General features: G+C 40.8%; 1 protein-coding gene across 9 annotated transcripts in view; it reads left to right on the top strand.

Annotated features, from left to right (window-relative positions):
* RALGAPA2 (Ral GTPase activating protein catalytic subunit alpha 2) overlaps positions 1 to 21,891 on the top strand; it is a 311,877-nt gene that overhangs the window by 221,796 nt on the left and 68,190 nt on the right. For 8 of the 9 annotated variants that reach the window (XM_032859300.1, XM_032859299.1, XM_032859298.1 and 5 more), the window contains one exon: positions 9,827 to 9,954. In XM_032859300.1, the coding sequence (XP_032715191.1) occupies positions 9,827 to 9,954 (128 nt within the window). Of the gene's footprint in view, positions 1 to 9,826; positions 10,150 to 21,891 lie in introns of those variants that run through there. The other variant, XM_032859301.1, reaches the window with a different exon arrangement.

Here is a 21,891-nt window from a genome sequence, read left to right as displayed (position 1 = left end):
TTGGCAATACTCTATTATGGGTACTTGTATTACCTGTGGAGCAGAATAGTGCTATTCGAACGAGGATTTGGAGTAGTTACAAATGTATATGTCAAACTCAAGAACAATCACCCCCCCCAAAAAGTTAAAAAAAAACAAAAAAGTTATCATGGAGATGCTAAGCAACAAAAAAAAACTGAAATTATATAAAAGGCTCAATTAAAATCAGAGAAGACAAGGGGAACCTGGGTAGTTTGGTCAGTTAAGTGTCCAGCTCTTGGTTTCGGCTCAGGTCATGATCCCAGGGTTGTGAAATCGAGCCCCACGTCGGGCTCTGTGCTGGGTGCACAGCCTGCTTAGGATTCTCTCTGTGAAGGCAGAAAAAGAATAGACAGTGACAAGAGGAACAAGTGAAATACGCGAACAGACCTGGTGGGTAGTAATTGAACTATATCAATCATCACCTTACATGTCAACAGTCTAAATATACCAATTAAAAGAAAAAACTGTCAGTGGATTAAAAAAAACTCTGTGTTGTCTACAAGGAACCTACTTTACGTTATAAAGGCACAGGTTAAAAGTAAAGGGATGGAAAAAGATCCTACAGTAACACAGGTAAATAGAAAGCTGGACTAACTGTATCAATACCAGACAGAGCTGACTTCAGAACAAGGAAAATGATCAGGGATGAAGAGGTACATTAATAGGTGGGCAGAGAAAGCTCCCCCAGGGAGTGATATTTACACTCTCCAGGAGGTGACCCCAAATGGAGCAGGAGAGGCAGCCTTCAAGGAGCATCAAGCAAAGAGGACAGCAAGAGCAAAGTCCTTACAGAGGGAATGAGCTTCATAAAACTGAGAAAAGATGCCTACTGTGGCCAGAGTGGGGGAAGGGGGACAAAGAGGAAGACCGGGGGAGCTGAGTGCTTCCATGTCCCCAGGTGAGGACTCTGACCTTGATAAGCTCAGAAAGGCAGCCAGTCTAACCACATTTTTCTCTGTAAAATAAAGATAAAGCATCAGCCTCATGGAATTGTGGGAATTCCATACTGGCTTGTGAGCACTGAGCTCAGAACCTGGCCTAGCAGAGGGAGATTACTAACAGTAGCCACAGCTATGGGGCTCATCATCAAAAATCAAATATTCCTGGGCTCTTCAGCCCCTTGTTCTATGAGTCATTTGTTACTCTTGCTTAACACAGCCTATTAATTAATTCCAAAATAGATCAATTAATTATGTATATTACTTTCATCTCAGTTACTAAGAATTATAGACTCCAAAGCCATCAAAGGAGAATCCCTGATAGGCCCAGTTAATCCATCAGCCTACTTTAGAAGACATTCGTGGAGATGCCATGATTGTTCCCTAAGGGGACTTTCTCCCTATTTGGAAATTCTTTTCCTGTGTCTACCCCAAGTTCTGCAGACTAGAGTTTAAGTGTGTTTTCACTTACTTTTTGAGGAACTAGCCCAAGTCCAATGAGTCATTTTTCCATCTGGTCCCTCCTCAAAGAACATTGCCCCTCTGGTGATCTTGTGGAGCTGTGCATTCCCAGAGGACACTGCCATGCCTTCCCCTTTCCACATCTGTGCATAGGAAGGTCAAAACAGATTATCTTTAAGGGCTTTTCTATCTCTGCCATCTACAATTCCAGGACCAGCTACTGTTTCTCCCTCTGGAAAGTTCACAATCCTGTAGTGTGAACTTATGAACTGAAGGAGTATATTTGTACCCATAAAGTTAATCTTGAGATGTCAAAACTAGTGACAGGTAAATCAGTTTAAAAATTGCATTGAAGTACAATAAATTTTCCACTGGAAAAAAAAATAGCAGTTATAATATTTGCTGGAAAGACTGAGGAGTCCATAGACTGAAAATTTTGTTAAAATTTTATAAAATTAAAATGTGTTAAATTCTAAGCACTCTCATGGGCTTTGTGGTTGCATAGGTCTTGTACAGATCAATTCTTCATGGAGAATCCCTTATGAAGGCAATTCTGGCTTTGGAAGAATGAGTCAAGCCTCTCCAGAGGAATGTCCTTGGTCAGGACAGGCTATCCCATGGAAAGCCAGCTTTGGCCAGCTCAGTCCCCATGGCTGTTCTTCAGTCTTTTCATTTGCCTCTGAATGACGCTGCAGGCATTTCCCTAGATACCTGTGGCAGAGCTTTCCAGTCCTCCCAACTATGTAGTCCAGCCTCCTCTCCTGCTTTACTCCCTTTAGTGGCCCTGTCTCTGACTTCCCACCGTGATACAAAGCAAGTCCCTCAGCATCTGGGTGCAGCCCTTTGCCTTGTTCCAGCCACAGTCTTTCTCTTTATTTACCTGTAATGCATATAACACCAACTAATGCTTGGCTAGATTGGCACTTCAAGGAATACATTGTGGGAACACTGCTTTAGCAAAGAGAGCCAGTGCCACCTCACTGTTTCCTTCTTGTTTTATACCATCTGCTTGGAGTGCCCCTTTCTTCCCACAGGTCTCTGCTGATATCCACAGTCATGCCCACCTCCAATACAAAGACTTCTGTGGCTTCTCTCCACTAGCAGAGGACTCTCTGCAGCTCCAGAATGTTATATCTGTACCTGAACCAAAGCTTTTTTTTCTCTTCTCTTTTTTTTTTTTTTTGTCTTCTTGAATACATAATTTATCTCCCCTACAAACTGCTTATTATGTATAAGGGTTCTGACAAATTTACCTCTGTATTTCTTTACAGCCCTTATCGGGGCTTTGATGAAAGCAGACAAATATCTAACTATTAGACTGATAAAATCATGGGGTGCCTGGGTGGCTCAGTGGGTTAAGCATCTGCCTTCAGCTCACATCATGATCTCAGGGTCCTGGGATCAAGCACCACATCGAGCTCTCTGCTCAGCAGAGAGCCTGCTTCTCCCTCTCTCTCTGCCTGCCACTCTACCTACTTGTGATATCCCTCTCTGTCAAATAAATAAGTAAAATCTTAAAAAAAAAAACAAAAAACTGATAAAATCTGAAATCTCTTCCATTTTGACCTAGAAAGATTCTATGTAGACTTCAAAATCGTCAGGAAAAATTTTAGAGTCCTTTATCTATTTTTCCCCCAAATGATCCTCTGTTATTTAGAGAATGTATCTGTACAATATGAAGATTAAAATATACGGAAATAAATATTCTCTTTCTCAGAAGTATATCTTATATTTCTCTTAAAGTTTTTACCCTTGTCTCAATATTGTATAGTTTTCCTACCTTGTCTCTTATTAGGACAATAGTATTTGCAACCCACTTTAGGGATTAACATAGCATTTGAATGTTTCAGCCACTCTGTAAGGAGAGTAGGGCATACCTCATCTTTCCTGGGCTCCAGATACATCCATGTACATAACTGTAGTAAGTTACCAAGGGGACTTGGTTTCTTGGCAGCCAAACCGAGTCCAGAATTTGAATCTCAGCAGTCTCAACCTGTTTTAAGAGTAGAAAAGTGTTCATTTTCACTTTCACCTCAGTATGTGGATGCTTATTCATGAAATCCTGTTTACATGTGTGTGCTTCTCTGTTCACATCTGTGTACACTTTGTGGCCACACATATGGAGTCCAGCAGAAACTTGAATGCTGGATCTCTGTGCTGTCACCTACCTCTTGCTTGATAAAGGTAATGCCAAAAAGCTGAGTGCAGAAATCCTAGTCATATCTTTGCTATGAACACACGCCCCCCCCCACCCCAGTTTTTAAAAGGGGATGCATAACTGGCCAAACTGGGTAAGTCAAGCCACCTGTTCTCTGCATTTATTGCTTTCAGTGTAGCTTGGATCTCAGGAGACCTGTATGTGGCAGTGTTCCGTTTCTGGAAGCTGGAGGTTATCTGTGAGGAACTTGAATGGAGCTCAGCTGTCCGTTGCCTTGCTTTGGAGCATCCAGATGTCTTGACTGAGTCCGTGAAAGATTAATTCCCACAGATCAAGTGGAGATTTCAGCTAGCTTTCTGTGTCCCAAGGATTCTCCTCTGTGCTGGCTTCCATGGCTGGACGCCTCCTTGTGTTGGCACACTAAGCAGTGTTGCAGCATGAACTTCAGTGCCATCCCCTCTCTGCAAAGAACTTTCTCTGCTTTCATGCTGTCTGGGCAAGAGAACTTGGATGTGACAGTGTCCTGGCCTGCACCCAGGCCTGATAAGGAAAAAAAACATTTGGGCAGCACTTTCTAGGTTTGTGCTTCCTTCTCAGATGTGCTTCCTTTAGTGATGGGAGCTCCACGTGTGCCTCTTAACTTGCAGCTGGTGAGGAAATCTTACAAATCTCAGGCTCTGGTCATCATGCTAGGGGAGGCCAGTTGTGAGTCATCCAGGAACTTTAGTTTGTTGTGAACACACATGCTCAACAGGGATGAAATGCTGAGTTAAGGTTCTGATTATTAATTTTATTAGCCTTTCTCCTAAGAACCAACTTTTGGTCTTGGTTGTCTGTATGGTGTATTTGTTTCTATTTTATTAAAGCCTACTTTTGTCCTTACTATTTTTTCCCTTCTTGTTTCTTTTGAGTTTATTTTTCTTTTGGATTTTAAATATTTCTTGAGACGGAGGTGTGTCTCATGAAGTTGAGGCTTTTATTCCTTGCCAAAAAGAGCATTTAATCCCACATATTCCCTCTCAGTCTGCTTCAACATCTAATATCCACTCTTCTCATGACTATTTAGCCTAACATATTTTTAAATAATTATATTTTTTGACTGCTGAGTTATTTAGAAGTATCTTTCTTGATTTCTAATCTTAGAGATTTGTCCTAGTTACCTTTTGTTGCAAATTTTTAACTTATTAGTTCTTTGGGTACAGAATTAAGATTGTATGATTTTTAACCCCTTGAAATTTTCAGAGACTTGCTTTATGACCTAGAATAGGGCTTAGCAAACTTTTTCTGTGAAGAACCAGGTAGTAAACCTTTTAGGCTTTGTGGCCCACACAGTGTCTGTCACAGCTACTCAGTTCTTTTCTGTGTGAAAACAGGTATAAACAGTATGTAAGTGAAGGTTTATGGCTCTGTTCCAGCAATACTTTGGTTTTTGGCTGATTTTGAATTTCATATAATTATTATATGTCACAAAATATTTTTATCAACCATTTAAAAAAGTAAAAACCATTCTCAGCTTACAAGCTATACAGAAAAGTCACCAGGCTTGGAATCAGGCCACATAAGGCTCTACTTGTGGATCTTTGGCCTAGAATATGGTCATTATGTTTTTAAGATTTTATTTGATTATTTATTTATTTATTTATTTATGAGAGAGAGACAGAGTGAGAGGGAGCATGAGAGGGAAGGTCAGAGGGAGAAGCAGACTGCCCATGGAGCTGGGAGCCTGATGGGGAACTCATTCCCGGGACTCCGGGATCATGACCTGAGCCAAAGGCAGTCACTTAACCAACTGAGCCACCCAGATGCCCCAAATATGGTCAATTTTTTAAAAATATTCTAGGCATGCTTGAAAAGAATGTGTCTTCTACAATTGTTGAGTGAAATATTTTGTATGTATCCATTAGGATGAGTTTTTTGTGTTTTTCAAATCTTTTATATTCTTTTTCAAAAAAATATTTTTAATATAACATTAATCAAGAAAAGGGCACAAATTTAAGTGTACAGCTTGATGATGTTTTCAAAGCAAATGATTTAATGCTTCCCAGATGTAAACATAGGATATTACCAGCTGCCAGAAATCTCTTTACACTCCCTCCCAGTCACTAACCCCCCAAAAAAGGTGGTTACTGTTCTGATGTCTGTCACTGTTGATTAGTTTTACCTGCTTTTGAACTTTCTGTGACTGGAACTACATGGTGTGAACTTCTTTGTGTTTGTTTCCTTCACTCAGCATAACGTTTGGGTCATTCCCATGATGTTACATGTAGTTGTGGTTTGTTCATTTCATTACTGTGGAATTTTCTGTTGGTTAAACGTACCACAAATTGTTTCATTCATTCTCCTATTGATGGACATTGAGGATATGTCCAGTTTGGTGAATATGTGTGCCTTACCTTTTCGCTTTCATTATGAGCAGAACGTTTTACATTTTTATTAAGTCCAATTAATTTTGTTTCTTTTATGACTGTTGCCTTTTATACCCTAAGAAACCCTTTCCTGACCCCAAATTGTGAAGATTTTCTCATATGTTTTCTTCTGGAAACCTTGTGGTTTTAGGTTTACTATTTTTTTTTTTAAGGTTTTTTAGGTTTAAGATTTCATTTATTTATTTGACACAGGGATAGAAAGAGAGAGAGGGCACAAGAAGGGGGAGTGGCAGGCAGAGGGAGAGGGAGAAGTAGACTCCCCGTGGAGCAGGGAGTCTGATGTGGGGCTCTATCTCAGAAACTTGGGATCATGACCTGAGCCAAAGGCACGTGCTTAACCAACTGAGCCACCCAGCACCCCTTAGCTTCACTATTTTGATCTATAATCCACCTAAATTTTTTGTGTGTGGTATGAGATAGAGGCCAAGGTTCACTTTTAAAAATGGCTATCTGCTTGTTTCAGAGCCTTTTTTGAAACTTTCCTTTCCCTATCAAACTGATATGCTGCTTTATTGCAAATCACCTGGATCTATTCTTGGACCCTATGCTCTGTTCTGTTGATATATTTGTCTGTCCTGGTACCAACATTATGATATATTAATTACTGTAGTTTTATAGTATCCCTTGAAATTAAGTAATATAAATCTTATTGCCTTGGCTAACTTAAGTTTTTTCATTTTAATATAAATTTAGAATGATCTTATCTATAAGAACAGCTTGGTAGAATTTTTATTTGGTTTGTGCTGAATCTGTTGTTCCATTTCAGGAGAATTGATATCTTAACAGTCTGGAAACTTCCTATCCATGAACATTGTATATCTTTCCATTTCTTAGGTTGTCTCTAATTTACCTCGGTCATGTTTGGTTGTGTGTGTGTGTGTGTGTGTGTGTATCCTTTGTCAAATTTATTCCTAGGCACTTGATGTTTTTGATGCTATTATGAACAGTATTTGTAAATGTCATTTTCCATTTGGTGATAGCTTACATTCAGAAGTGTAATTGATTTGGAGTGTATATTGTATCCTGTGACCTTTCAAAATCCAGTTCTAGTTAAATTCCTTTGGATTTCTCATGTACATAATCATGTTATCTGTAAATAAAAATAACTTGTTTCTAATCTTTATGTTCCTCTCTTTTTACTTCCTTTCTTTTATTTTCTTTATTGTAATGATTAGGATATGTTGAATAGAAAAGGTGACATAGACATCCTTGCCTTTTCATATCTTAGGTGGAAAACATTTATTATTTCACCGTTAATTATGTTACAATTTTTTTTCCTTAAAGAGTTCATCAAATTGAGGAAGTTCTCTTCTATTCCCAGTTTGCTGGGAATTTTTTTTAATCACGAATGAGAGTGGAATTTTATGTGTGTTTTTTCTGTATCTATCAAGAAGGCCATATGGTTTTTCTTCTTTATTTTATTAATGTAATAAATTGCACTAGTGGATTTATGATTGTTAGACCAACCTTAGTTTTTTATGCAAAATATGTTTTGATCAAGATACAGTATCTTTTAAATATATTGCTAGATTTAATTTGCCAAAAATTTGTAAGAGATTTTTACATCTTTGTTGAGGGATGTTAGTTAATAGATCTCTTATGCCAGTTCCTCACATCCACTCCTTTGAGCAGAGACAGTCTTCTGTTTACCATTGTATCTCCAGCCCCTCTCCCAGTGCCAACCACAGAAGAGATATTCCACAAATAAATAGCCTTTTACACAAATTAAAAGACCTTGCTGGAGACCTGCATTTATTAAATAAATTATTTAAAATAACAATAATTTCACCCATTAAGCCAGTATTTGCTTTCCAGTTGTGTGCCAGGTACAGTCGAGGTTTCTCTCCACCATCTCATTGGGGGTTTCTCTCCACCATCTCCAGCAACTCCTCCTTAGTCTTCTTTGGTAATTCTTCCTCATGTCTCCAACCTCTATAAACATTGGAGGAGCACAAGATTAGTCCTTGAACCTCTTTTCTTGCTCATCTGATCATCCAGTCTCATGGCTGTAAACACCATCTGTAAGTAACTCTTATGAATCTCCAACAGGAGCGTCTGCCTTGACTTCCAGCCTGATCTGTCACCTGATTTGCCACCCCCATACATCAAGACTGATATCTAATAGGCATCTCACACTTAGCATATTTAAAATTGAACTAGTGACCCTCCCTTTTAGTCTTCACTTCAGGAAACGCTGGCTCCAAACTTCTAGTTGCTGGGCATAAACTATGGCATCAACCTTAATGCTTCTTTTTCTCAGTCACTTCATTAGTAATCCTCAGCAAATCCAGTCTGCCTTCAGACTATATCCAGACACCTACCAAGTCTCACCACTTCTGCCACCATTCTGATCCAAGCCATCGTCATCTCTTGCCTGGATCATTCACCAACTCCCTAACTGGTTTCCATAATGCTTGCTTTTTGCAATTTTCCCAACAAAATAGCCAGAACATACCTTTGAAATGTAGGTGAGATCAGATCTCCCACTTCCCTAAACCCTCCAGAAGGCTTTTTTCTTGCTCAGAGCAGAAATCCAGAATCCTTTAAGGCCCTTCTTATTAGCTTTCCCAACTTTATTGCCTTCTGTTCTTTTTCTTGCTCACTCAGCTCCAGCCTTTCTGGCTTGCTTGCTGTTTCCTAACCATAGCAGTTACACTCCCACCACAGGGCTAGGTATTTGCTGTTCCTTGGCATGGAATGCTCTTCCATCAGATGTCCTCATAATATGAGGTTCATGCCCTCATTCCTGTCAAGTTTTTACTGAAATGTTATCTTCTCTTTGAAGCCCTCTCTGGCCATATGTTCTAAAATTGGAGGACTTCTCCCCTCAGAAAGAGTCCTATTGCTCTTCCTTGCTTTTATTTTTCACCTTAGTGCTTTTCTACCTAATATATATTTTATGTATTTATACTGTTTATTCTCTCACACCTCCAATAAATTGTAAGGTCAATGAAATAAGGAATTTCATTATTCACTGTTGTGTCCCCAGTGACTAGAACAATGTCTTTCACATAATAAATATTTTTGAATAAATGAATAAACAAGTGAGAGAGTAAATAAATACAGGGGTTACAAGGCAGACCTAGTCCTTGACCTCATGGAGCTGATATTCTCCATATTAATAAATGGAGTCAATGAATTTCTAATGGAGAAAAAAAAAGTGAGAGTGAGAGTGAGAAAGGACAGGCACCAGAACTTTGTGGCTTGCTCCGGTAGTAAAAGTGGGTCCAGTGAAGGAAAGCCAAGCCTCTAAAAAGGAAGTAGAAAGAAATGAGGATAACACAGTTATCTTAGAAGCAGAGGAAGGAGGATTCAAGGATGAGGACTACAAGTAGGATCTTATAGCTGTTAACATGATAGTCATCATCTCCTTTAAGAGGCAGTACACATCACGATCCATGCAGAAACATTGCCAATTCCAAACTGGTTTTAGAAGGATGCAAGGCTAGGAGGATGCAAGACTAGGAGGTGCACAGTGAGACATGGCTGTATATTGTGCATAATCCACACAATGTAGGCACCTAGAAAGAATAATGCTTTTTCTGTAAGTGGCAACACAAGGGAAATAAAGAATAACCTAGTGATAATTGTCATGAGAAGTTTTGCTGAAGAGTTCAAAGTAGAGGAGTATTGTGGAGCAGACCTGTGTTGCTTGATTTGAACGCCCCCGACCCGTACCCTGCTAAGGTTAGCATCACTTCTGTGGGTGACAGTCTGGGTGGTTATGACAGGTCTGACACATCAACCAGTTGTTCTCGTGTCTTTGGTTTGACTTTTACTGGTATTGGAAAAGTAAATGTTTTTCTGTTTTGAATCAACAGGTTCCGTTTTTTGGGCCTCTGTTTGATGGAGCCATAGTGAGTGGAAAGCTGCTGCCAAGCCTTATATGTGCCACATGCATCAATGCCAGCAGGGCCGTGAAGTGCCTCATCCCACTCTACCAGAGCTTGTATCTTTTTGCTTTGAGCATGTAAGCTATTAACCATGCCAGAATCCTGATTTCCAGCAGTTTGTCACGAGAGGTGAGTATTCACTGGGTTGAGGAGGGAAGAGAGAATGTTTTTTCAGTGCGTGTTGAAAATAACATCGTGTGATCTTTATACCATCTGTTAATTTATATTAAATATAATAATATTGTGCTTCAGCAAACTCCAAAAGACTTTATTTTCATGCTGTAGCCAAATAAGTCTGAGCTAAGATGGTCTGTGACCGTCAAGAGAGGCTCATACCTTCTCAGTGTTTTGCCTGAGGTCGGGTTCCCTGCTGCCTATCCCTTTGGGTTGCATTCTGAAGTATAGAAGGTGGGATGCTGAGGAAACTGTAGTGAGGTCACCCAGAGTACCTACCCAAAACCAATAGCAAATGAAATGATTCTAATCAATTGAAGAGTGGGACAAGTGCCACCTGAAGTTCAAATGGACTCCTAGGAGGTCAGAGGAGGGGTCAATTGCATCTGGCTGGGGGGACAGGGAAAGGCATCCTCAGTGAAGTTGCACTGGAACTTGTCAGTGAGAATGGCTAAAAGTCTTTTTGTAATTTTTCCCAAATCTTCACCAACTCTTGATCCTCTCTCTAAAACCAGAAGAAATTTCACCTTTGTAATTTTTTTCTCAGACATCAGTTGGCACACTTTAATCTTTAAGTCCAGGCACAATGTCTGACTATAAGAAAAAGAAATTAAGGTGACTTCATAGAATTACTACAAAAGGCGTCTGACCTCCTAATGAAACTTGGAATCTCTTTGTTTCTAATTAGTATCGACAATGAGTATAAACATGTTGTGTTCGACCTCTCTCTATACTTCTTCCACTCCAACCATAGGGGTTGTGTTGCTGAAGGGTGGGGGTGAGGGTGGGTGAGAAATCTCATGTGTGAATAGATGCAGTTCATGAAAAATACCTTTCATTAAAATCCTCGTCACTGCATTGACTGATATTCTGTCTTTAGATTAAAAAAAATACATATGCCATGTGGCAACTTGGAATTATCATAGAAATTAGTAGTAGAAAAGAGCTATTAGGTCCCATCTGGTCCCTCCCTGGGGGCCAGGGCAGCATTATTCCCTTCTGCGTGCTCCCTCGCACTTTGTCTAGGCCGGTGGTGCATGTTTGGGAGATGGCATTCTTCGAAGTGATATCCGCAGCACTCTAGACTTACTCTTAGAGCTGGTGTCAATTCAGCCTTCAGCATGGGGGTTTTATTTCACAAATGCTTGAAAGAGGTTCTTGGCAGAAATGAGAAAGACCTATTCAGCAGTTGGCTTGTCAGTTTGCATGTCAACGAGGATGAGCTGGACACTCATCAGTCAAGTATGTTGGACCAAGGCAAGGAAAAATCATCTGCAAATGAGAGAATTCTGCTTTCTAGAAGTCCATTGTGATTTCTGTCACGTCACCTTCCCCACTTATCAAACTTCTCATTACAAAGCACATGCTTTGTTATTTTGTTCGACACTGCTTTCTCAAATAAGAATGAATATAGCACCAGAATAATCAGGTTCAGGGAAAACAATATTGTTACAAGTTCAAAGGATAAGATTCAGCATCACTTGAAAACTTTTCCACAAACCACATTGGGCTGCTGTGGATGCCAGCCAGGGCTACTGATGCTAATGTGGGTGAGTAAATACTGTATTCTCCAGGACTCATGAAGTAACCAGGTTGACATCTCAGAGTTCAACTTGGTATAGAAATTAAGAAAGGGAAAGTAACAAAACCTATCATGTTGATATTATAAAAATTTAAGTATTTTTCTTTTATCGTATACCTTGAGAAGATTCAGTGCATGCTGTTCAAATAAATTACTTAAAACAAGAAATAAAATACTATCTATAATTTTTATAAAGATGTAATCAGTAGGGAAAACTTTGCAATCACTGAACTACTCTATTATTTAATTTCTACCTGTAAAAGTGCTCATATAGGCCAGAAACCAGAAGTATAATAAGAAGAAAAGTTGACAAAAGTAGGGCAAAAAAAGAAAAAGGAAGAGTGGGGTTTTGGGGTTGTTTTTTTTTTTTAATTTTTGTTCTTTAGAACATTACTAATTACTAATTTTTACACTTTTTAAATGATTGTGTAGCAGCTGATGTCTGGAATTTGTTGCTTCCTTGAGATAAGCCTTAGATCTGAATTTTGAAAAACACTGAATAACCTAACACATCCTAATCACAGATGTCTTCTTGCATTCTCATTTAGCAAACAAACAGTGTGGACCAAGCACCAGGAGCTTGGGATACACAAGGGAGCAAGGCAAACAGGGTTTTTGCCCTATACTTCAGAGAGTATACACAAACGAATAACGTTGTATAAAGCAACTAAATAGAGGGTGTGGGTAGAACAGGGCCAGGGAAGAGGCTCTCTGCAGAGAAAGCAGCTAGGCCGAGGTTGGAGGGATGATAGGGAAGCTCTCCCCAGGAAGTTGGGACGGCATTCCAGGCCGCCAGCACCATAGCAAGCACAGGAGTCCGAGTGTCCTCAAGTGGAAAAGTTGGGCTTTTTAGCATTTAATGCATGGTCAGGCCCATCAGGGTACAGACAGACACAAGACCAAGCTTCCAGCAGAGGTAGTTTTCTGGGTGATTCCTGAGGAAGCCAAGCTTCCCCAACCCTGACACCTCATGGCCCACCTTGAAAGTTCTAAAATTAGCCCAGCATCAAGGCTGCTTAATGCCAGGGGCAACTATGTCAAGCCTCTGTAGGTCCCCCCAAGGGCTAAGAAGATCAGTAATACTTTGGTCACATCTAAAACCAGGATTAGGACCAAGGGGTCCCAGAAGAGAATGAAAATATGGGACCCGTTGTTCAAAAAGCAAGGAAAGTGCCTTTAAACATGCTACAGTATGAAGCTTTTTCCATTCTTTTGTGCTTTTTCTCTCAACTTGTCATGATGTTTTTTATTTGCTTACTACTGTTACTTTAAGTCAAGAAATACTAAAAATTTAGGTTATTAGCATTAGTTTTATCAGTCCTTATGTTGTTTAATAGACAAATAAAAAGCATTTAACTCATATATGGAATCACCACAATGACACAGCTCATATTTTGTAACTCATACATGGGTATATTCTGTTCTTAACAGTGAAAACACCACACAAACTAACTTATCTATTTTTATCTTATTCTTCATACATACGTATTGTACCAGCACTCTTACTTCAGTTTACTGAGTAAGAAAGGACTGACAGGAAAAGGAACTGAGTCCCCTGTTTTTCCCTCTCCTTCGCTGTCATCATTTTCAGAGTGAGTTGTTGGCTAACACAGGGAAGTAACACAAGTAAGGATATATAGGATTTCTTGGTTATTCTTCTTTCTTAGGACAATGCTGCTTTCCTTCTGTGCTCAAAGCAAGTTCTGGTTCAGGTAGAGTATGGCCTTTCAGGATAGTCTGCTTCCCCACCTACTCAGTCTTACCCTTGTGCTCTCTCTGAGTCTCTCTGACCTTCCAGGCATTATGGCTCTACCACAGTAGAGATATGTTCCTGGGGCTCTGCTTAAGACTTATATACAAGGAATCAGCAGAGCACATGTTATGTACATTTCCTCTATGCATGCTCCATTACCTCATCAGACTTCAAGTGCAAGACACAAGATCAAAGATAAAATTATTAAGAACTTCAAGAGAGCAACAGCAGAGTATTAAACCAAGCAGGACCCATTGCGAGCACTGTGCAGCTGCTCAGGTCACATGCCCATGAAGCCCTCCCTGGAACCCATTCCAAACCCTCCCTCTACCCCCAGTATGAGCTTTTCCCCCATGCAATTTATTAGATTTCTTTCCTTTCCTAAAGCCTGACAGTATACCCCTGGCAACATTTTATTGGCATATGAACCAAGACCTAGTAAGGAATGAAGCAGCTTGCATGCGTGGCCCTAGAAGACACAATTCATATAAGAGACCACACTTCTGAGAAAGCATTGCTCTTACCTGTTGCCCTGAGATATTAGGTATAGTAATGAATGCTGACAAAGAATGGGAAATTTATTTGTCAACACCAGTCATTATATGGGCAACCTTGTGTCCCCATTTTCTTTCTAATATTGAGGTCACGTTGTTAAACAGAACATTGCCAAACTGTTCATGACATCCAAATGTCACTCAGGTATCAGAATGACTATTGTATGAACAAAGGACACATTGTTTAGTTCAAACCTTTTTTCAGTCCTTTAGAGAGGAAGTGCTTGTTTTTTTGTATTGACCATAGATAGCCAACCAGTGAGCCTGATGACAAATGAAGAAAAGAGCCAAAGGAGGTAGTTTGCATCTCTTGTGCCCTCCCCACCTAATGACCGACACTTCAGTGCCCTAAAATAGTGTCAGTTACAATTCAGTATTTAACTCGGAGTAAAAATGTGAGCAGTAAACGTATCAAGTTTGTTCAGTAATGTTCAAGAAAATACAACATTTCTTATGAAACAGAGGAGTGGGCACATTGTTAGAATGGATTTGCTTCTCTGCAATCTTTTTGAGCAGTAAATCCAGCTTAGAATCAATATCAATGGAGTTCTTGTTTGGGGTACCCTTGGCTAAATGATCAAACAGTTGGAACTGTGTGGTGAAGGCTCACAGAAGACTGAAGAATATACCATTGTCATACGTGATCAAAAAAAAAAAAAAAAAGTGAACACAGTAGGGATGTGTTTGGAAAGCACCCTCAGTAACAGTTCAGTCCAGCCCCTTTGTCCTTCCTGGGTTTTCTGGTAACTTCCTCAGCAGGCTAAATCAAATCTGTCAAGTGGAGCCCTTGTTCAGTGGCCGCTGCTCTTCTGAGTGACGAGGGCCAACTCACCTGCCATCTGCTTTTTCTATCCCTCGTGGGCAATCAGGGGGCCAGTCCCGTGCCTAGAGTGTTGTAAATGGGAAGCTTGCCACATGTTATGTTTACAGTTCCCAAGCCAACTAAAGATTCCAAAATCAAACCATGCTCGGCTGGTAGAAGTTCCCCAGATCGTCAGAACCAGGGCTCTCTCATTCTCCTTCTCAGCTAACTTGTTTCAGGGACAAGATTGCCACGTGATGTGCAGCGCGCTTGTTAGGAGGAGCTCACCCTGAATCAAACAGATGGTGGCTTTTTAAAATCAACGTCCACTTCTATAGAACAATAGCCACAGTGGCATTTGCCATCTCTCCTCTCTGGAACTATCAGCATTTGATGGAGAGAACTGGGCTGCCTAAGGAAAACTAATTTTGCACCTCTTCCTTAAGTGAAATTTAGTTTCATTTTCAATTAATGGATATAGTTGATAATACTCTAGCTTCTCCCTTAGACTCTTGACTTCCTAATACCGTTGCTAAGTTCTGGTCTCAATTTATACACCTTCAGAAGTGGCCTCTCTCCCTAAAGCTGTAACAATTCTGTTTCTTACTTTTCTGGTAGGATCTTTGGTTCATTTTCCTGGGAAGATCTTTAATTTCCTCCATTTGGTTCTATCTGCTCAAGAAAAGTATATGAAAAGGAGTCAGACAGTGCCATCTAGTTTATTTTGCCATGCAGAACGAGTGGAAATATGAATAAGATATTCCAAGTGATGGGACACTATTTGCTATTTTGCTCTAAAAATGCACATCACATCTGAGAACCACAGAAGCTTCCACATGGCAGAGAGGATGCATACACACACACACACACACACACACACACACACACACACACACGGTGGGGGTGGGGATGGAGGTGATGGAGGCATTAAAGGGGCAGTGGGAGGAGTTCTGAGAGAAGGGGAGGGCCTGATCTAAGGCAATGAATGGGAATGGCAGGGGGATGGATTGGATCCCTGTGTAAAACTGGTAGACTAATTCAGCATGGGGCCTGCTAGATTTGCTGGGATATGGAGGGTTGTGAGAAGACAGTCAGGGACAGACCTTGCTGGAGCATCATTTTTGAGGAGTAGGCTTAGGAGGAGGAGGTGGAGGTAGAAAGGGAGGCAGAGGAAAAGGAGAGAACAGTGTCACAGAAAAGCGAGGAGCAGAGAAATGAAGGGTTACCTTCAGCAGAGTGGTCAAGCAGGACACACCTTCCTGAAGGGTCTTATCCATAGCTGATTCTAGCAGTCCCATGTCTTCATCCAAAGCATTGAGGATGATAGGACCTAGAACTGAATTACCTCAAGGAAAGAAGCAAACATATCAGATGATAACAGCTCCAAGAAAAAGATGACACTCCTGGGTGGAATGGAAGTGCTTGAGAATGGGAAAAGCATGGGAGGGGGCCAGAATTAATAGCCGCCACCAGAATGGAGTCATGCCCCAGATGGGAGGGCATGGATGTGCTTTCCCAAGGCACACTTCTAAACAGGCCCAAAGGCAAAATGTCATTGTGACAGGGATTTGCACCACCCGGTATCAGCTCCACCATACATTCTACTAAAGGCAACAAGTGTATGAGAAATTTTGGGTAGGCAAACAATATCCTCTTCTCAGAAGACAGAGGAAGCAAAGGAGGGAAACTCTTGTTTTAGATCTATTCCTTAGCAGTTTAAAAGATGAGATTTGTGACTTTGAATGTTGCAGAAGGTAATGACTTTTTACTAGATTTCATGTAAGTGCAGGAGAAGAGCAAGTAGACCTGTACCTTGATGCTTGGGAAGCACGTTTCAGAAAGTAGGGTTCAGATCAAGGAATGGTGCATTCCCATGGGTGGGTTGAGACTATAAAAGGAAATAAGAAATGAGAGGTATTTTTTTATTGTGAGGCTTAAACTGTCTCTGAGAGAGAAGCACAGAAGAGCAGCCTGTGTAAGTGCCAGCGTGGGTTCCAATGAGTGCATATTTAACACAGGTGCGTCAATACTGAAACAGGAGCTCCACGCTGCCCTGACAGAAGCCTGCCATGTTAACCTTTACCCCACTTGTCCTCCATCTTCATAGGGGAAGGGACAGAAAAGTGTCAGAAAAGTGTCCGAAAATTGTCTGAATGAAAACTCAAATCACTGAGAACACAGTAAGAAGGGAAAAAAAGGAAAAAATAACTGGGCCCTGAAAGTAAGGTCCAGCCTTTAAGGCCAGTATATGTCTCGTTGTAGAACAAATTTCCAACAATGGTCTCATATCCATGAGAGCTATTTTTTTTTTTTTGAGAAATCAAGTAAAATAAAGGATGCACCCAGAACTGAAAACAGGAAAATATTTTCCTTATTTTCAAATAGGACTATATGGATGAATTTTGAAATGTTGCATGGACCCCTTGTAAATTGTTAGACTAGATTATTAAATAGCTTCTGAGCCTTCAGAAAAGAATGAGTGTACAAAGAAGAAAATATCCCCAAATATACTCATTGTGTTTGATAAAATTACTATTTTCAGAGAGTAGAGAAAGCTATTTATTTATTTATTTTAAGATTTTATTTATTTGAGAGAGACAGAGATAGAGCATAAGCAGGGAGGAGAAGGAGAAGCAGACTCCCCACTGAGCAGGGAGTTTGACATGGGGCTTGATCCTAGGGATCATGACCCCGCCTGCCAAAGTCAGACACTTAACAGACTGAGCTACCCAGCAGCCCCTAGAGAAAGCTTTTAAATATAAAATATTAATTTCAGTAAAACACAAGATAAAGTATCACAGTCATCTGGCAAATAGGAGAGAGAAATCTGGGCCCGAGGAGTTGGGTGACTTTACTCTGGCCAAAGATACAAGGCATTAATTCATGGACCGCCAGTCGACTGGGCCTTTGTGTCTCTGGTACTGCGTGGGCACCACGACTTTGCCCTACCCTTCTGCCATGCAACAACTTTTTTATCAGTAACTCTTACAGAGGTCTAGACACATGTTTATCAAAATACCATTTGTCAGAAAGCTAAGAGGGTTAACTCAATTGACACAAGGCAAAATAAGAAACTAGGATTTCATCAATAGATGAGACTTGGAGACCTAAACCAACAAGGTGAGATTTAGCAGGGTAGACTAATGCCATGCGCCTGTTAGATGATCAGCTGTGTGTGTACAGGATGGGGATGATGGGGCATGACAGCAGTCCCCAGAAAATATCTGAGGATTTTGGTTAAGCACAGACTTGACCTCAGAGGTGATGCAGCAGCCTACCAGGGTTCTCTCAGACCACAGCCTGAGACACCTGAGGTGCGGGTCACAGAAACAAAGGCTGGGCCCTCTGCTCCTGCTGCCTCAGACTGCATTGTGAACATGGCGCTGCTCCGGGGCCCACACTGGCAGGAGAGACCCTGACCAACCTGGACCATATCCACATAGATCGTGACCACCGCACCTAGAGGTCTCAGTGAGCCACTAAAACAAGAAGTTGTTGTTTCAGGAGCGTGGGGGTTTTTTAAAAAGGAGACAATGCTACAGAACTGGGACCAATAAACAGAGGCAACCAGGAAGCAGCTTTTAGCTTAAAGCCAATGTTCAAAAACCAGAGCCGACAAACCAGCTGCCTGCAGGCTGAATCCAGGCCCCAGATGGGTTTTGTTTGAACTGCACTTGGCCTCCAAGATTGAGTTTGTCAGCCTCATTGAAAAATCAGGAGATTTTACATTTTCAGAAATTTAGGATTCTGACTTCTCTTCAAGAATCAGACCTTCTGACCCCACTGGGCCCCCTTTCTTGCTGGCAGCAATCAGCCTCCTTATAGGCTGTGTGCTCCCCTGTCACCATAGCTCACCCGGTCCACATGTGGCCCAGCGCTGAGGCCTGGTGGCAGGCAGCACCCCCCAACCCCAGCTGGTTTCTCTCTTCAGGATGGGCCAAGCAGATAGCACAGTGCTAAGTCTTTGGTGAGGAATCCGTAAGTGTCACCCTGATTTTTATTACATCACCAGCTTGGAGTTTTAAACCTCTGTTGTCAGAACCGGAACCACACAGCTGTGGACTTAGGTCTCTGGAAGTACTTCTTTTTTCCCATCACAGGTGTTAAAGGTTGGAGACTGTCTTCCCTCCGTGACATGTGGCATGTACTCCTCCTTGTTAAGGCATTTCTCCCTGTAGTTGGGGCTGTCTGCCAACTTGGTGCCTGATGGGGCCTGGAAGAAGCACATGGTGTGGGGAAAGTCTTCAAGAAGGGGGACCAAGAAGCCATTTTGCACTTCTTTGCTATAACGTGAATTATCACTATGAGACAAAAGACCATCCCTTGCAGAAAAGTTAACGTGAATCTCACAATCTGTGCAGAAACCAGGCTGGTGGCAGTGTGATTAGGGAAATAACTTTCTGCTCTGCCCCTCTCGGGTCCATGGCTGTGGGGTCACAATATCTCAGAGCCAGTTCTTCACAGACCTGTGCTCCTTCCTACGGCAGGACCTAAGGGTATGGTGAGCTCTGCTGACCCCAGACACTCCCGTTGTGTCTCTCCTATGGCACAGATCACTAATTCCCTCCCCCCCGCCCCGCAACAGCCATCTAGGCCTCTGACACTCTCTCTGCCTGACAGGGCCTCCCTCTATCCTCTTCTGTCTTTTGATTATACTAAGAGCTGCCCAACAGGGGCCTTGTCTCCATTTGGTTGATATCCCTGTCTCATATACCTCCTGGTACATTATGACTCTGTGTGTGAAGAAAGAGAGGGAGGGAGAGAGATTGATTTGATAAAAGAAAAAAAAAATTGGTAAACAGAGACAAAAGCAAATCATTATTTTACAAAACTGAATTTTTTCAAAATTGAAAACCTCATTTATCCAAGAAATATGGCTCTACAAAGAGAATATGTATCTGTGTAGGTTTATATAGATATCAAAATCCCTTTTATTCCACTTCTGCATGTTTAATTTACATCCATATCCCCAACACTCAGAAGAGCACCTGGCACATAGCAGGTACTCAGTAACTAGTTTTTGAGCAAACCATATTGGCAAAAATACATACATGATAGTATTCAAGAGAAAAGTTTTAGAATTTTTACTGAAAAACTGGATTCCATGTGTATTTTTCTTTTTAGTGAATGACAGTGTTTTGTGCATATTTTGTATTCCATTGCATTCAAAATAATAATCCATTCATCACCACCCTAAAAAGGTATTGAAGGACATCATGTGGAAATCCTGACAATTAGAATGGTGACTTTATAGTTGGTCTCAAAATTAATGGAATCTTCCTGAGAACCGTGAAAAGTAAAGGCTATTCAGTTACCTTGGTTTCCTACAGTGATAAATTTATTTAGTTGGTTTTTGAGAGACAGTTTAGATTCAAAGAGTGTTCAAGTCAGAAAACTTACAGACAGGAAGGAAGTGAGAAGGAAACATATGTTTCCAGGAAAGCCATGGGCTCCCAGAAGAGGCGTGCCCCTTCAGTCCCAGGAAGAAAGAAGCCTCTGGAAAGGCCTTAACTAATGTTGGTGTCAGAGTAGATTTCCAAATCCTAGGGATGTAGTTGTGGGGTTGTTGGGTTTTGTTTTTTTTTTTTTCATTCTTAATTGTATGTAAATTTTATACACGTAAATAAAACGCCTGCAATGCCTAAGGGAAGCTTTCCGCATGTCTGAGACCTGGAGCAGGCTGGGCCCTGGCTGCACATGCAAATACTGACAGCTGAAGTCACTTGTTGGAAAGTCCACAAACTCTGGTTACAGCTGCATTTGTCAGTAGCTTTAAGGGAAGTGTAATCAGCCAGAGAGATTAATTTGCATCTCAATTAGAAAAGAGTAGGGAGGAAGCACTAGGGTCTGGTGCTGGAAGGTTGTGGAAGAAATCTCACCAAGCACAAAAGCCTCCCTCGCTCTGTCCTCCAGCTGAGTGGAGGACAATATCTGAGGTTTCGTTTCCATAGGGACCAGAAGCCTGCTGGGCCCCAGAAGAATCTCCGGTTTGCACCGTAATCATTTGGTCATGATGACACAAATTCCACTGTTGTTCCCAAATACATTTTGCTATTAGAAAGCTGTTAGAAAAGTGGAAATGGTCATCATGTCAAAAGCATGCAAGAGGGTATTTGCTGACCCTACGTACCTTTTTTCATAGTGCTGCTACAATTTCTAGGCATTTAACATTTGTTCATGTCTGAATATTCAAAGAGCAAAAGGTCATTCCATAAATGACAATATTTCTTTAGCATTCAGATGGTTAGTTTGGGAATGACACAGCTTCAAAGGGAGCCCATTATTCCTGATTCTCCCACACTCTTCGGTAGTAGGCAAACAAGATTATGAATTTAAAAACAAGGTGAGGAAGAAACATGGGGTCTTTTTGGCCACGGAGCACAGAAAACTTCTGAAAATTAACAGTCCTTTTTATAATCCTGGCGAAACAGAAAGAGGTAGCCATAACCTGAACTTTAAAGAGCGCATTGCAGTATTAATTTAAAATTTTTCCTTCAGATATCATCTCGTGGACATTTTCACAAGCTTCTATGTTTACACCCAACAGGTCCTTTGTTTTCAGACAAGTTCATCATAATTTTCAAAATTCTGTACTTGAATCTAGTAAGAGCTGAGACTGTCTGAATGATTTATCCAGGCCAGGTTACTCTGCCATAATCAGGAAGGGCTCACCCTTGGCATTTTTGGAGGAAGACTTTTATTTCTAGTTTATTTTGTTCTCTCTCAAATAGTTAATTCATTGGCTCCAGCTTCAAAGTGAGAAACAAAAAAGTGAGGAAAAAACTGAATCCTACATTACAAACTGTTGAATGAAACTGAATTCTTAAAAAAAAAAAAAATCAGGGTTTTAAATTAATCTTCCCATTTTGGGAAAGGGGAAAGAAGCAAGTTTCCTAAGGACAGTCTCTTCCAGTGCCCACAGACTGAAATAACACATTGCAGCGAGACATCAGAACCTCTTAATCCAACATTAATCAAATTTCAGTTTACTAATTATCAGTCCCATTTTGAAAGGAGCATAATGCCATCAACAGCATCCGCAGAACATTTAGTAGACTCTGGGATTATAAGCAATATATTTGAAAGTGAGACTTTCTGTTATTCAAATCTCCAAAAAGGATAATACAT

Source organism: Lontra canadensis, unplaced genomic scaffold (genome assembly GCF_010015895.1).
Source record: "Lontra canadensis isolate GAN:19392208 unplaced genomic scaffold, GSC_riverotter_1.0 scaffold16, whole genome shotgun sequence".
Classification (NCBI taxonomy): Eukaryota; Metazoa; Chordata; class Mammalia; order Carnivora; family Mustelidae; genus Lontra; species Lontra canadensis.
Note: the sequence above shows the minus strand (reverse complement) of the source record. Positions and strands in the feature narration are given on the sequence as shown.